The sequence below is a fragment of the Parasteatoda tepidariorum genome, chromosome 1 (assembly GCF_043381705.1).
Source record: "Parasteatoda tepidariorum isolate YZ-2023 chromosome 1, CAS_Ptep_4.0, whole genome shotgun sequence".
Lineage (NCBI taxonomy): Eukaryota > Metazoa > Arthropoda > Arachnida > Araneae > Theridiidae > Parasteatoda > Parasteatoda tepidariorum.
Genome location: NC_092204.1, coordinates 36,567,911 through 36,585,278, shown reverse-complemented (window position 1 = coordinate 36,585,278; position 17,368 = coordinate 36,567,911). Strand labels below are relative to the sequence as shown.

The 17,368-nt window shown below is 26.1% G+C and overlaps 1 protein-coding gene across 1 annotated transcript in view; it reads right to left on the bottom strand.

Annotated features, from left to right (window-relative positions):
• Window positions 1-765: 765 nt before the first annotated feature.
• Window positions 766-17,368, bottom strand: part of LOC107447572 (guanine nucleotide-binding protein G(q) subunit alpha) — a 31,735-nt gene continuing 15,132 nt past the window's right edge. Inside the window, exons 5-8 of the mRNA XM_016062506.4 lie at window positions 15,480-15,609; window positions 10,885-11,038; window positions 6,556-6,663; window positions 766-3,686 (exon numbers count right to left, since the gene is read on the bottom strand). Of these exons, the coding sequence (XP_015917992.2) occupies window positions 3,604-3,686; window positions 6,556-6,663; window positions 10,885-11,038; window positions 15,480-15,609 (475 nt within the window). The 3' untranslated portion in view covers window positions 766-3,603. The remainder of the gene's footprint in view (window positions 3,687-6,555; window positions 6,664-10,884; window positions 11,039-15,479; window positions 15,610-17,368) is intronic.

Below are 17,368 nucleotides of genomic sequence, written 5' to 3'. Positions count from 1 at the left end.
CAAAATTATGCTCACTTTGACATAAAAACTAAACCAGAGGATTTTTATAGATTGACTTAAAAATTGGAAACTATAAGTATATTGTAGCAAAAAAGGATAAAATTTTTAAAATAAAAAAAAAAAATAAAAAAAATTCATTAAAATGAGGAAATATTTAACAGTTGATATCAATTGATAATAAGAAATTTAATTAATCTAGTTTTTCTCTTAATAACTTCTCTCTCATCATTTGAGGCTGATGGGTAGGTGTGGATCTAATTTATCAGGCAATGACCGCTTTAGCTGCTCTCAGAAGAGTTATTACTCATTATTTAAACACTCGGAAAATAAAAATTGGCTAGAATATATCATTTCAATCACTTTTTTTATAATTAGTAGATTATCCCAAAACTTGATATATCTAATTTTCCGAAACTGTTAATCAAGTCTTTTAGCCGACATCAGGCAAAAATATAATATCAGAAAATATAATATCAGTAAATAGCAGAAAGTGGCACATCTAATAATGCAATTTTAAAAATAATAATGTCAATATACTAAAAGGGTGCAGGATAACATCTTACTTGATCAGCTTATTGATGTGTAACTAATAGGTAGGTACCTGAAGTGATATCAGCAGAAGTAATGTAAACTTTTATTGTAAAACCCCCCAAAAAAGTAAAATTTTGCTTTTTTTTATGCAAATTGTGGAATTGTTATTATAAATCTCTACTGCATTAAGTTATATGTAACACTGCTTCATAAATCATAAAAAAAATTACTAAATGATTTTTATTATTATTTTATTTAATTTTTCTGTAAAACAGGCTAAGAGAATGATGACTTACAAACTGTTGTAAACTATCTTTAAATAAATCATTAATAACAAAACAAGCATTTATGTAAACAACAGTTGCTTTAGTCAAGTAAAAAGCATATATTTCACAGAAATATTTGAAACTTTCTAACATTTAGTTTAAGAAATAAACTTGGGACTCAGTACTTGTATAGATGGAAATTTTACCATTCTTTTTAAGTAAAATGTTGCATTTTTTTAGCAATACAAAATATACACTATACACAATTAAATAGGGGAAGATAAATATATCTATATTCAAAGATGAGTTTTATTTTTTTATAAATAATAACATGTTGCGTTTCAAACACAGTTTTTAGTACTGTCCCTTAGACCAAGAAAAATGATACTATTGGCTTTTCACTGCTGCTAAGTGCTTAGCACCCAGAATATGAGAGAGTAAAAAAATTATGGGCAGTAGTTTAGCACAGCGTGTTGCACTTGCTTAACACATCACAAATTAATTTTTTTTTTGTGATATGAAATTTAGTACTGACATGTGCATTTGATAAGTCTTTGGCTTTCATGCAGGTTCCACACACACATCTTCCTAATGCAAAGACACTATAACCAAATTCATCTTTTGTTAACATTCAACAACAAGTAAATTATTTTGTAAAAAGAATAAAAGAAAACAGAGGACATCAATGAGCTGCACATGCATATCACTTTCTAATACAGAGAATTTCATAAATGACGCAACCCACTGTAAGTATTTCACAAATAATATTAGTTTTTAAAAATTTACGTATCTTTGATTTTATAGTGCGGTAAAGCAAGATAATTGTGAAGGACCAGGGTTGAATACCCAGTGGTGGCTTCAAACCTACCCATGCAGAAGTATGGTTACTAGCTAGCCTTAGAAATAAAATTGGCTATTGGGCAATGCATTGCCAACATTATGCTGTTTGGTCACAAAATTGAGGAGCGTTAATGTGCATCAGAATTCAAATAATCGATTCTTTATATCAGTTCCATCCAAAATGCTTTTAATCAGATCTGGTGATCTTAAGGATGGAGAAAAAAAATCAATAATAAATATACATCCAATTTATAAAAAAAAAACAGCACAATTGACAAAAGATAATAAAAATTGAGCACAAGAATGAACAATAAATGCAAAAACCATAATAAAAAAGACCAAGTTGTTTGCCTAAACTTCGAAATCATCAATCATCTAAAATTAACCCCCAAAAGGCTTATAAGTGTACATTGACAGATAAAAAGCACATTGAAGTTTTGATGGCTAATGGGTTGAGTCACTTTTGAAACACACTGTAAAATAATATGAAATTCAAAAGTTCACCAGTACATTTGATTATTTAGTTTTTTTCTTCCTTAAAAGAGGATGTATCACAATGATCTACACAACAAAAAAAGGAAAAATTGCATGTTCTAAGAGCAAGTGAAATTTTAAATTTAGATTTATGACCCTGAGGTAAGAAAAAGCACCCTAAAAATCATGCTAAAAATAATTTAAGTACCTAAAATTTATTCAATAATTGATTGCTAAAAATAATTTATCACTGCAACAAAAGCAAATGTTTTTTTATAGAAAAATTATTGGAGTGCAAAATTTTTTAGTATGTAACATGGATTTGATCATTTTTATAAATGTGTATAAAAATAAGGTAAGTAAAAAAGTACAGAAAGAGCAGAGACAATAAAATATACAACAGCATATAAACAAAATAAGAATAAAACAAATTCTATACAAATGAACAACAAATCGAGAGATAAAAACTTTTGGCTACATCAATGGCAAGCTAAAAATGTAGCTATTTTAATTATTTTTAAAATGAATTTCATTCAGTTGGCACAAATAAAATAATACCATTTTAGATCTTAAAAACAAGCTCATCAGGCAATACTACATTAGAACATATTTACAATCTCTGACTAGTTAAAAAAAAAAAAAAAGTATTGGGCCTGTGACTTGTCATAAGCTAAACATTTATGGAAAAGAAAATGCTAAAAAGCAAGTGTATGAACAAAAAATTTTAATATATTTTGTCCTAAATTAAAAGCTCTGAGTCCTTCAATCGAAAAATGAATAAGAAAATATGTGCCCTTAAAAAATATATAAGAATGTAAAAAAGGGGGATATTTTATTAAAACACTAGTTTCAACAATTTGCCTTTTCTTTGGCATTCACATTATATAATGTATTGAAAGATAATTTAACATAGAATGCATATTTATAAAGATGGCTTTACATACATAAAAATCACACGCTTTTCACATTGATTTGATATTTAGCTTCTTAACCAAACTCAAATTTTGGCACCTCGCCTATGCCAAAGTTATTAGTGTTTTCTCAGATATTTTCACATAAAGCACAGAGATGTGAAAAATTTACACTCAATGACTGATAAAAAGTTTGTATTTTTTGTTGTTTTTTATGCTAACAATGAGAAAATGGTGGTGTTTCTTTATTTTTAAACCACCACGATAGAATGAGTGTTACATTTCTCATTCTCTCAAATATAGAAAATACTGTGCAATGTGAACTGAAGGTTTTACAAGTGCATGTGCAATGTAAACTGCACAATGACACAGAAGTGTGAGTGATTTTTTAAAAAAGATCACTGAGGAGAATTACAAGCTTTTTGTTTCTTTACGTGTTCTAAACATAGATCCTCTTTCAGTTCCTTGCCCTTTCACATACTGGAGGACTTCTTTTTAAACACTCCAGAGAGGACAAGGGAATTTTATTTTTAACAGCAAAAACATTTTTAAGCCACTGATGAAAAACCGGAATTGGAGATTTACACCAGATTGTACTCTTTTAAATTAAGTTGTAGGATGAAGTCTTTCACAGCAGCAAAAACAAACCTAATATTCTCTGTATCTGTAAAGGAACAATAAAAAAATCAAGAAAAACTATTTCACAATAAAAATGTTAAGATAGAAAATGATCAGATATTTATTTATTTTTTTCAATAGTTATTTAAAGCTTTAAAATTTTCAAAATGAAAGACATAGTAAACATTTTCATATTAAAAAAAAATTCTTATTATGTATGAAAAATAATTAATAAAATTTGAAAAATAATATGAAATAAACAAATTTTCATTTTTAATGCTAAAATCAGATTGCTATTAATATTTAATTCAAAACATTGAAAGCAATTAGTAAAATTATGAAAGCAATTACAAAAATGCTTCACTATTAGTCTGTTTAATTATATATATGATTAAAAAGTATAAACCAGTTATTTTTAAATATTCTATTTTATTTATACAGTGGTAGACCAGCTTTACGTAGTTCATTTCATATGTTATCTAACCTGTTACACCATTTTTTTTTTCAGGTTCATAAAAATTGCCAATAGGAATAATGTTTAAAATATCATAGATTTCACATTACTCTTTAAAAAAAATTCCACTTTATATGTATTTTTAATTGATCAAAATCACTGTTTCGCTGCAAAATTCACACAAACGTTTTCCGAGATCTTTTTTTCTAACCTGAAATTTTTTTTTATTGTACATCTTATTGTCCTTTTGTCTATGAGAGAGGATTTCTCCCGAGTCAAAATCAGAAGGGTAGTGGTGAGATAGACAGAGCACAGGATCTTAATTAAAAGAAGTACGGAAGCCTAAATAATTAAAATTGCAGGTAGAATTGAATGAATTTTGAATAATCAGCTCATTTAAAAACTGTTACAATAAACAATTGTTTATTAAATCATTTCTTTTTCTTGATTTTGGTGAGTTGCCTGATGCTTCGAGAGCAAAAGTAAATTTTCCGGAAGTTCGGAATGTGATTTCTACAGAGATGGACTGCGTCGACTGAAACATATTTTTATTTAGGTTTAAAAAAGCAGGCACGTTGGTATTCAAAAGGAACATCAGCACTTTGGAATAAATTAATGTGCCTGAAGATCTTTCAGAAATCTGAGCATGCATTCAATCATTTTTCAATTCCTTTAATAATACTTGATTTAATGCCTGCTTCTGATGCTACTGATGAAGAGAATGAGGATGAATAAGAAATATTGGAGGATACACCCACAACTTGTCAAGAGTTTTAAAGTATAAAAACTCAGTACAACATTTGCAAATGTACACCAAAAAGAAAATTAACAAACTATTGTGAGCATTGAGCAGGATATTATTTGAGAATAATTTCTTGATTCAAATAGGATAACAACATAAACCTGTCATAATAATGTAGTTAACACATTGAACATAATTCTAAATTGATGAATCACTAGTTATCATTCAGAAACTATGACTCCAAAAACTAAAATGTGTAAAATTTCAGCTTTAAAACATCAGAGATGAACAATAATCTAGAGTAAAAAATCTAAGAGAGAAAAATTTTGTATCTTCTTTAACCCCTTTTCACTTCAAGCATTAAAAATTGCATCTGCCAGAATTTCTTCACTTTTTGTTTGAACTTATTAATTATTTTTTTACTGCTTTTTTGTAAGAAAGATTAGAATTATTTTAATTCCACAAAAAATCAAGTACTTTTCAAGTACCTTATGGCAGAATTCGAGGACTTTTCAGGACCCTGATTTTTTTCCACAAAATTCCAGGACTTTCAAGGTTTTTCAAGTACCATGGGAACACTGATAAATGAGTGTTGGTATATTTTATCTAAACGTTTTAATATGTTAATTAAAATTATAATCTCATATGATGCAAGTTTGACTGTACTCTATTCTCGTACTATATAACAACAAAATTTTCCTCTAGAAAAGTATTTAATCATGCTTACAAACTTAAAACATAAATCAATGATATTAATAAGAAATGGGGAATATAGAAAATTCAAATAACAAATAATCAAACAATTAACAAAACAATCATTAAAGTAGAACAATTTCAATAATCACACTTTAAGGCGAAACTTTACAAAATGCATTCAAGTCTGTTAATTATGAAGAACGTAAGCAATGTTAACGAGGCTTGCTGTTTGGTATGACATAAAAGAAAACTTTTTTTAGTTCTCTGCGAGATTTTGCGAATAAATGGCACTTAATTCAAATAGGTAACACAATAAAAAGATGTTATCATTATAATGATAAGATCGCCTTCTAATTGCAAACCTCATATACCTTGATCTAAAATGCTTGCAAAGTTATAACTGTAAACATGATAGATAATAGCGAAAAGTTAAAATTAACATGTAAAATGATCCTAACGGTATGTTAAGCAAAGAAATAAAATATTTTTAAAAAATATTTTTTCTTTTTTTGGTGTCAAATGTTATTAAAACAATTATCAAGCAAGTTTTTAATTAGTTCATCTCATAAGCGAAATTGTTTGAAAAATAAGTTTAAATTCTTTTACCCTGATTTTACATTTCCTATGCACTTTTAATGTTTATCCAAGTGAAAACGTACAATCGGGGTTCCACTGTATATACAATCAGATTAAGCAAACTAATTGCTTTTTAGCAAAGAAAAGCGTATTCACAAAACTGAAGACAGTTAATACAATTCTAGTAAATGTCGAACTAAAAAACCACCCTTTAATAAATTTATATATTCTTCAGAAAAAGAAAAAACACATTAGAAAGGTAGCTATGGCTGAAAAAGTCATTCTAGCTTTTTCAAGGAATTTTTTTTTAATAGCTCAATAAAAACTCTCTCTACTATAATTCAGTGTGATATTCCAACAAACTGCTTAACTATTTGAATCACATTGTGTGACTTATGAGCATTCTCTTTAAGAAAACTGTTTTCAAAAATTAAAGCTTTAAATTACCTGTAGCACAAGTAAAGTGTGAATATATAATTTTTTCACTATCTGGATTTAAATCAACAAACATTTTTAATATAAATTCTCTAGCATGAATGGCATCTTTCTTTGGTCCTGAAAATAGAAAAAGAAATCAAACAAATGAAGAATTTATATTGAAATATTTAAAAAAATACAAAATAACTTAATGAATTATACTGTCATAATATTTTAAAACAAAATAATTACATAGTTTATATCACAAACTAATTATTCAATACATATTCCTATATTTGTCTGAATTAGATATTTTTAATAATAAAATACATTCTTATGAAAAAAATAAGAATTTTGATAACTAGTTTTTGGAAAATTTATCTATGAAAAGTTCTGTTTTAAGGTTTACTCAGTATTATAATTTCAGATAAATAGAAATTTAAGAAAAGCTAGTTTGAAAAACGCTTGTTTAATATTTCTTCTTTTATAATTAACATTTAAAAAGCACCATTTCCGTAAAACAAGTGAATAAGCACTTTCAAAAGAACTCTGCTTTAAGGCATTAAAACATAAAAATCAATAATTATATAATTTATTATTGCTGATGAAGTGCTAACTTAGTACAGACATCATTATACATTTTAAAAAACTTTTACTCAAATAAATTGATGAAATGAAAAGTTCTTCACTTAACACTATAACTGTTAAATGAGTCATAACAATGGCGTGAAATGAAATGGAAATAGAGCGTGCACATCAAAATAATTTTTGTCCTCAGAATGAAACTACGTTACTGGAGGGTGAATAAAGAGAGAAATTTTCTATCTTTAGTTCCTCCTAAATTTTTTTTATGTATTATTGTAATCAAAATTTAGAAAAGAATTTCCTGGAGAAAAATCGTCGCGGGAATTTTAAAGTCAAAAATATTAAAATAAGGTAGTTTACAGTATAGTGATAGGTTGAACAGAAAATTTGCTAAGGAGCCTTATAAATTTTATATGTGCCTTAATTTATCACTTTTTGAAATTGCAATTCCATTATTTATCATAAAATTGAACTTTTAGAATGTTTTTTCATTCCTTAAAACATCATATTAAACCATTTTATTCAACCTAAAAAACAAATTTCTACTTTCAAAACCTTCTCACAAGTAAAAATAAATGAGTAAAAACACAATTTAACTATAAAATAATGATTACATAGAATTATTCATTATTAATCAGGGTGCATAGCTAAATTTTTCAACAATTAATAAGCACTTTTTAAGCAATCAAAAATATATTTAAGCACATTAAAAAGATATAATTAGGATATGCACACTAATAACAAATACTTCTTCCTATTATTAAAAGTTCTTCATATATATATCAACAAAACGCAAAAATAATTTTCAAAGTTTTCACATGATCATGATAAAATAACTAGTTTCTGACAAAGAAGTCTTTTCTTGATTATATTAGCCACTGTAAAAACAATTTATACACAATTTTAAACGCTTTCAATATTAAGTGACTAATTCTATTTTTTAAATTAATAATTACTTTAACTATATTAAAAAATTTAAATTCAACCAGGGGTCTGTCCAAGTTTTTCTGAGAGGTACCTATTTTGTGAAAATTTAGACATAATTTGGGAAAAATTAAAAATTATATTTAAAAATCAACACAAAAATATGGATTTATCGTTTCTTAAGAGATACAAAAATAAAATTTTAAGAAAAAGTATTTTGTGAAACTACCGTTTTTCCTAAAATTGAATTTATGAAACTACCATTTTTCCTAAAGTTGAATTTGTGAAGGTAGCGCTAAACGGTAGTAAATTCGGCATGGACAGACCCCTGTCAACTATTATTTAATATAGGTTATTGAGTGTTTTTTAGATTTAAATAAGTAAAAGTTATTTGTAAAAGCATATTCAACAAAACATCAACAAGATTAATATTAATTGTTCATACAGAATTTATAAAGATTTGTAAAGAACTAAGTAAACTGGGAAAACTTTTAAATTCACATTACCAATGTAAATTAATGAATGGCTACTAATAGATTTTTATTAAAATTTGTTACTTGTTTAAGTATTTCTTTAATGAAATGATATTAAAAAAAATTTAAATAATTTTGAAATGTAAATACAATAAGTATTTAAGCTAAACATTTTTGTCATAAGTAAATTTTTAAGTCCCTACACATATAATATTTAACAAATCTGAGATAATTTAATTTTTTATTTCAATTGTTTTTAAATCAAATCATTAAGAGAAGAATGATGAATTTTTTGGAAAGACAAATCTGAATGAAATAAGATTTTTTGACAAATCTGAATGAAAGCCAATTTTGGAGAGTTTACACACAGTAAAAAATTAGAATTCAAATAGATTTTTATTCTAACAAAGCCTTGTCAAAAAAATGATAAAATATTTTATAGTTCCATTCCTAAAGCTTTTAACCTTTTAACTTTCCATTGTCTTTATAAGTACAAAACATGCATTTACCAAAAAGAGACCTCATCTACATTGTCACACTACTCCCTTCTTTCTTCGCCAAAATTGCCAAAAGAGAGGTAGCACGTGACCAAAGTTATTCTGATATTTATGGCGAAGAAGGATGGGGAAATATAACAGGTTGCTTAATTTGTATTACAGCTCTATGGATTTTCTCAAAAGGTTACAAGCAAGCAACAAATATTTTTTTAACTTTCATTAATTCTGTAATAATTTGAAGAATGCTTTGAGCCATTGTCTATTATCATTGTTTAATTTTTTAACATTTATACCTAAAACTAAAAACTAGATCAAATTAACCCAAAGCTTTTCGAGGACTGAAAATGTGCGATATGCATGATTAATATTCTCCAGGAAATGAGAATGTTTTTTTCTGTTGTTTTCTATCTCTATTCTCCTTCTTATTGGATAAAATTGATTTAACTAATAACCCTATGATCACAAGTTGTACAAATAGTTTCCTAATAACAACATAGAAGCTGAATTCTAAAATAAACCAAACATCATTGCATTGTTTTTAGAATACAATAGAAAATCCTGTAGGAATTGTCCAACCTTTGGCAAGTTCGAAAAAATGATTTTTTTTAGATAATAGATTAAATTATTTATTAGGCACATAAGATTTTGTAGAAGATCACAAATGTAAAATAATATTTTTTGGGGGAAAAAGAATTATTTATTTATTTTGATTGCTAAAACGAGTCCAGATATCAAAATATAGGAATAAATTTGGTCAATTCGAAAAATTTAATATATGATATCAAACATAATATAAACACAAAAAATAGTTAATTATATTTAAAAAAATAACTAAGTTTAATAAATATCAGAAAACGAATCAAGTATTCTGAAAAAGTTCATGACGATTTCAAAAAACACCCCACCTTTTGCAATTCATTAATAATTAAGTAGCATACAAAACAGTTATTTTAATAAAAATAGAAAATCTCAATAAAGAAAATTATAAAACAAAATATATTTAACAATGCAAGAAAATGAATAAGCAATTGTACTTTTTTTATGTCATTAATTTTCATTTATTGGCAGAATACAATAGAACAAAAGATAATCTGTTTTTATATCAGCAAGTTCTAAAAATAACATAATACTGACAGTCATTATTGTATTATTTTTAGATCATTAAATTGATAATGCTATGAATTTAGTTAGAAATTCTTTGAGCTCATGTTAATATATTAACACCTTGTAAATATCATTGAGCTTCTTTTTTGTTTTAAAAATTTTTACAGAATTGATGCAAAAAGAGCATAAAAACAGTGCATCAATTTTTCCCTTTCTACTACAAGTGAAAAATAATTACTACATACTATTGTAAACTTAAATTTGCATAAATTATGTCCAATAAACATTTGATATTCATTAAGTAAACTTAAAACAAATGAAAATTCAATTTATATATAAGAAATAAAAAATGAAAAAATTCAAATAATATTTTTTTAAGAAAATGAATTCTTTTCATATACATGCCATTTTATACTAGATAATGAACAACCTCATGTCTTATGAGTAAAGAAATCTAAATTCATCGATGAAAAAAAGCATGTCTAGACAGAAAAATTAGGTTTCTGCATCTTATTTCATTAATTAAATTATTATTTGCACTAATTAATTAATAGGTTTGCTCCTAAAATCATAAAGATTATATCTTAGTAGGTATGTAATTATTCATACAAAAACTATTAAGGCATATAACTATAAGGCATATTCTTTTCTTTCTTAAAGCACTAAGCAAAGAAATAGATAAAAATAAGCACTTAGGTATAGTGAATTAGTAGAATTTAACAAGGAAAGATTACATATAAAAAAAAGTTTCATTTTATGATCAGAGTTTTACTCACCATCATATTCGGGGAAATAATCAACTAAATGCGAGTACATAATTTTTTCTTCAAGTAGATCTTTTTTATTGAGAAATAAAATAACAGAGGAGTTTTGAAACCATGGATATGTGATAATTGTTTTAAACAATGCTTTACTTTCTTCCATCCGATTCTAAAAAGAAATGAAAATAAACTTAGAATTTATTTTCCTTAAATATAGAATAAAATTTTAAATAATGAATTTAAAAAATAAATAGCAACAGGTTAAATATACACAGCATATTAAAACAATCAGAATGAGTCAAACAGTAATGGCTAAATTAACTAAAAAAGACTAAATTAAAAACAAAATTACTTCATTTCTTCAACATCATTTTTTATTAAACATAAATAAATATATATTAAAATTGATTGAAAAATTTAAACTAATGAGAAACACAATGGATATTTATTAAAACTTTTAAAACTGCCATATACAGAAAATTTTAGTTAAAACGTTTTGGGAAACTCTTCCCAAAATTTGTAGCTTTGGGTATGGTGTTTTATGACATTTGAAATAATCATTAATATTAAAATATTCTTAACTTGCAAGGACAGCTCAAATTATTAATATGTTATTTAGGATATAAAATTTATATTTCAGATAGTTATACATTTAGCAGCATATAAGTCTAGAAGATACGGAGAAAAAAAATCAAGGCTTATAGCCAGAAATTTCTTTAAGACAGAGTTCTTATCAGTTTATAAGTAAAGTATTCCTACAACAGCCGGCTATGTGCCAGGGGAGTCATGGAAGTTAAGGCATTTCAGTTTATATTTGTGTATATTTTCATACATCTTTAAATGTTTATTATGTTTCGTTTTTATTTATTTAACTCCCCTTTTGTGAAATATCCTTTTAATTAAAAAAATTGTTTCTGAATTTTTAACTATTAGAAAAGAACCATTATACAGTATACAGACAAAAATCTTCTCAAATTTATTTCAGTAAATGTAAGATTAAAATAGGAATTATTAATCTTATAACAAATATCATGATATACAATTATAAAAATTACAACTACCCCACAAACTATCACTACTCCAACATTCTAATTAAAATATGCTATTTTTCTTTTAATGAAAGCGAACCATTAAAAGAAAATATCTCCATATAGTTTCATATTATCTCTCACAAACAGAAAAAGATTCAAATATTTTATGATCTTTTTGGATATGTAGAAAATTAATTTCTTTGAAAAAAGCTGAAGAACAAACTTTAAACTTTTATGGTTTCAATAATTTTAAAGTTTTTTTTTCTTTTAAAAAAAACAGAAAAGGATAAAAATCTATTATTTTTAGACATAAGACAAATTGGCAGCAAAAAAAAATTTGTTTTTCTTGCAAATAATTCTTCTTTAGGTGTCAAAAAATCTATCAAATTGCTAAAAGACGAAAAAACTATTAAATATGCTATATATTCCTTACATGACATCTAATATATACCTTAAATAAAGTACTAATTATTATGAAAGTATGTTCTTGATTTAAACAAATAGTATAGCTTGTAGCTTTAAACAGATAGTATAGCTTATCAGGGAATCAACAGATAGTATAGCTTGTTAACAATCCATAAATGTAAAGCTGTTTTTGATCAGTTTTTACACATTTGAAAAAGCTTATGATGGAAGATTTTTAATGATATCATTTTTCGTCACCATTTTAGGAAATAAAAAAAAAATTTGAAAAATCATTATAAAATACTTCAAAATGTAATTTTTGAATATGTTATCTTTTTTCTCAAATAATAATCAACAATAATGATTTTGACGACTCAAGGATAAAGACAAATGAAGAATTACATTTAAAGCTGATAAAAAGTATTGATGGTAACATATTCATGACAATATATGAGTGTATAATCTTTGTCATGAGTGTGTGCTCCATGTTAACACGTATATGAAAACACACATTATTATAGAACTTTTTCAAGATGAAATTATGTGTGAGGAAGGAAAAGAGTTTACGTATTTTAAGAATAGAATGTCAAAAATAGGACTGGTTATTGGACATATTATTAATATTTTGCATGATGCACACAAACGACATGATCAAATGCTATATTGTTCATTTCTTTCATTAAAAAATATGGATGAGCATTATGCAAAATTTATTGCTGAATTCAAATTGTAGGTGGCTACATTTGATAAAGAAAATTATAGCTGTTTTATAGCAAGAAAACTGAATGAGTATGCAAAACAAAGATATTTACAATGATGCGACACATTATTAATTTGTAACTACAACTTTTTAAATCAATTAAGATATGGTCAGAATATAAGTAGAAAAAAATCAAACACAAAATAAATTATGGACAAAGCATTCAAAGTTGATAACTTAACATTCTCCAGCATCTATAAGACAGTAAAGTAGACAAAAAGTTTTACAATAATTTATTAATTGAAGTAAATTTTCTCATAAAGAAAGATCAATAAAAATGAAATTCTGCTGATTACTCATTTTACAAACATCAAAACTAAATTATTTATTTTTATCTTGTGTAATATATATCAAATTATTTAATACTGCAAGGAAAAATTAGGTTTATTACAATATTAATAATTCAAATTATCACAATATTAACACAAACGCATCAAATAAATATCAAATAAATCAATATCAAACTAATCAAATAAGTAAATTAAAATAAATGTCTATCCTTTGTTTCAACTATTTAAAAAATATATCTATATATCTTTATTTGTTCACAAAAAGAGCAGGTTTTGATTTCCTTTTTGAAGTCAGTAGCTAAGTTTGCCGGCGGGCTAAATATTACTATTAACAAAACCAGGGTTCAAACAAACATTCATTAAAGCGGTATTGCAATACATTTTGAGATGCAGAAAATGTGACATTAAAATAAATTTATTGCTCAATGGCTAAATTATATATTTATAGTCTCATGAAAATTCAAATTACACTGCTTTATGCTATTTTCATGCTATAAGATATAGATATATATTTCCTTACAATAAAATTACACATTTAATTTAACCTGTTTGATAGAAAGTTTCATAAATTTATTGCTTCAGGTATAATTTTTTTTCTGGCACAACTTTGGTTAAATTAACTATTATATCACTATTATATTATTATATTTGATGAAAAGGAAATTTTTAGGTGCAGTGTGGCAGATTTCTGAAAGCTTTATGCCAATCTTAAACTTGGCCCTTTTAGACCCTTAAAGATATAAAAAGAGCTTTTTTTAAGGACTCATCTAATCAAATCAAACATAACTTTCTCACATCAAATAAATTACGTTTGTCATATGACTATCTTTTCATCATACAACCTCAGCACTGCAAGTCACATTATTGCCTTAAGTTCATTCTATACCTTAAAGAGCAGAATGCAAGAAAATAGAATATGGCAGCATATCCTCAAGAAAGACATTGTATTTAACATAAAGGAGGAGTGGTTCTTTAGCAACCCATAATATTCAAAGCTCTTATGCACATTAGTTCAAAATCCTCCTACTTTGAAAACTTAGTGTATTGTAATAATAATGTATTAAAATCAAGATTTTAAAAGCCATGTTGAAAACAGTAATAGCTTCCAAAAAAGTGATTTACTTTTTGGGCAGCTCTATTTGTGTTGATTCTATAATAAATACAAAGTATAATGATTTTTTTTTCTCACTTTCCAAATAGATTTTGCAATTAGAATATGGCAAGTGAATTTATATGCCATTTTTTATTATGGCAAGTGAATTTCCTAGACAAGCGAATTTTGAATCACTTTTTAACACGCTTAATTCGGAGGAAGGAACCAACTTCACTTGTTTGCCAGGCGAGTATATTTATTGACAATCAAGAAAAAATGTAAATTGTCTGCTGTTTTGGAACAATGACTGATCTTTGTATTAAAATTTGACACATAACTGGACTAAATTTGATATTTTTGCTTTTTAAATATTATTAGATTTTAATTGCAGCTTGACATAATATTGAGAAAAAAGAAATATTTCGAAGTAGCTGGTAGCAGAAATTTTGTTTTGGAACAGTTCCAGCTGTTCCAACCTTGACTTTCAACTACATATAAACTTTCTGCCATTAAAAAATACAAATAATAATAGAAGACTCCAATATAAAAATGCAATATTCTTAAGAGCTTGATGTGTGTTAAAAAATTAAAATCATAAGCTAAATATTCAAATTTTAAAACATTAAACAACAAGTATATGCTTAAAGCTACAAGCCAAATTATTTTGTAAAAAATAAAATATGAATACTTAGATTACGAAAATGGAAATATGACAATAATAGTAGAATAAAATTTAAAATGTTTCAGTCAGTTTTAAAAAACACATTCATAAAATTTCAGTATATTGAAATATACAAACAAATACATTGCAAAATATTACTTCTGCTTATGGTTAAGTATACTTGATAATATAAAAGATATGATACATTATCTTTTATAATCTTTCATAAAATGTACTATTTTTCTCAAATACATTTGAGCATGATTCAGACGAACATTAAATAAACTAAGTTAACACATACTGAAAATCAAATATTAATGAGTCAAATTGTAAAGAAAAAATTAAAAACCAAAAATAAAAAAATAATTACTTCATTATCTGATTCGAACAGAATTTGGTCATATTCACTTAGAGCAACTAAAAAGATTATGGATGTCACATTTTCAAAACAATGAATCCATTTTCTTCTTTCTGATCTTTGCCCACCAACATCAACCATTCTAAAGGAAAAAGCACAAATCTACAATTAGTAAATTTCTCATTTAAATATTATCAGTTAACTCCTGAACAAAGGATCATGATTTTCTTTTAACTTTATAATATAAACTATAAAAAAAAACATATACAAAGCAAATTAAGTAATTAATACACATTTCTAAAGCTTTGCTGTATATATATGTATATCATCAGGAGTAGAAACGAACCCCCTCGTGATACAATATTTTCCTCAATGCAGAAACCAGTAAGTAATCAACTCATCACCTACTTGCAACATATTTTATGCATTTTATACATATTTTAAGCAACATGCTCAGTAGTTCGTAATTGGGCGATGAGGGCGAATCTTGGCGGTTAAAAGGCCAAGACTTAACTAGAATGCTGTCTCTCAGTTTGTTTGAAAAAGTTTTTATGTAAGGTCCTTCTAGAACAGGGGTTTCCAACTTACATGAGCCCGGGGCCACAATTAAAAACACCAGTCAAATGGTGGGCAGCAACTTTATCAAAATTTTATATAGGACTCTTTTATGTTTGAAGGAACATAAAATATTACTGTCAGGCTTTTATCAAGTTCTACAAAACAAAACTCAAAAGTATTGAATTGCAAATTAAAATAAGTAGATTTTTAAAAATATTTAATTGCATATTAAAAAATTCTGGCTGCAATAACTTTAATGTGCACCTATCAGTGTTTTCAACATAGATAAAAAATGGGTGAGAATTTCTCATCCTTTCTCAAAAACAGGGTGAGATTTCTAAAAACTAAAAAAACACAAAAACTCTTGAAAAAAAAATCATTTCTTTAATTATAATACATTTTTAACGTCTTCTATTTTTTAAAGCATTGAATATTTTTTGTGCATCATCATAGAAGATTTTGACTTTACAATATATTTGTCCATCTTACATAAGTGAAAAATCCATCTTACATAAGTGTTGTCCATCTTACATAAGTGAAAATTTGAACGTCTAACAATTTGAACGTCTAGAAATCTTACCTACGGTAAACACGTGGTTGCAGAGAAATGTGTTCTGAAAGGGGTTCCGTTGTTGTGTTCTGTTGTTCGAAAAGGTTCTGAACAGTACTGGTGAATAGGGAAGCTAGATAATGGGGCAGATGTTAAAAATAATGAAAGATCCAGGAAGAAAAGTGAAACAGATTTTATTCTAAATGGCGTAATTTGAAGCTTTTTCCAAAATGCGAGAAATTCACGAATTTAGAAATTGATTTATAGAATGCGCTAATTTTTCACGGTAATCATTTTTTAATGCGAGAAAAGAAAAAAATATGCGAGATTCCCGCGTTCTTGTGCTGTAGTGAAAACACTGCCTATGTATTAAACATTTAATACGCAATAGACATCAAATTGTTAAACTTATATGCTTATAAGTTTGCAACTTATATAAAACAATTACAAACTTATATAAAGCTTAAAAGTATTTAAAACTCATATAGATTTTTACGAAAATAGTCCACAAAAAATGACAACTAATATATTTTAGTTCGCGGGTCACAAAAAAAAAAAAGATTTTGAGAAAGTTTCTCAAACTAATAAATCTGAATATTAATCTTGCATGCCCAGTTTTGAATAAAAGTTCAATATTAATCATGTTAAATGAAACAGTGATTAAAGCACCATACACCAGTTCTTGACATTGGTTTAAAAAACTTCTTTTTGAAATGTGATAGTATATTGAAAACAAAGTCATTCAAAATATCAATTGTCAAATTATGCAAATAAACAGAACTAAGCTTCATTG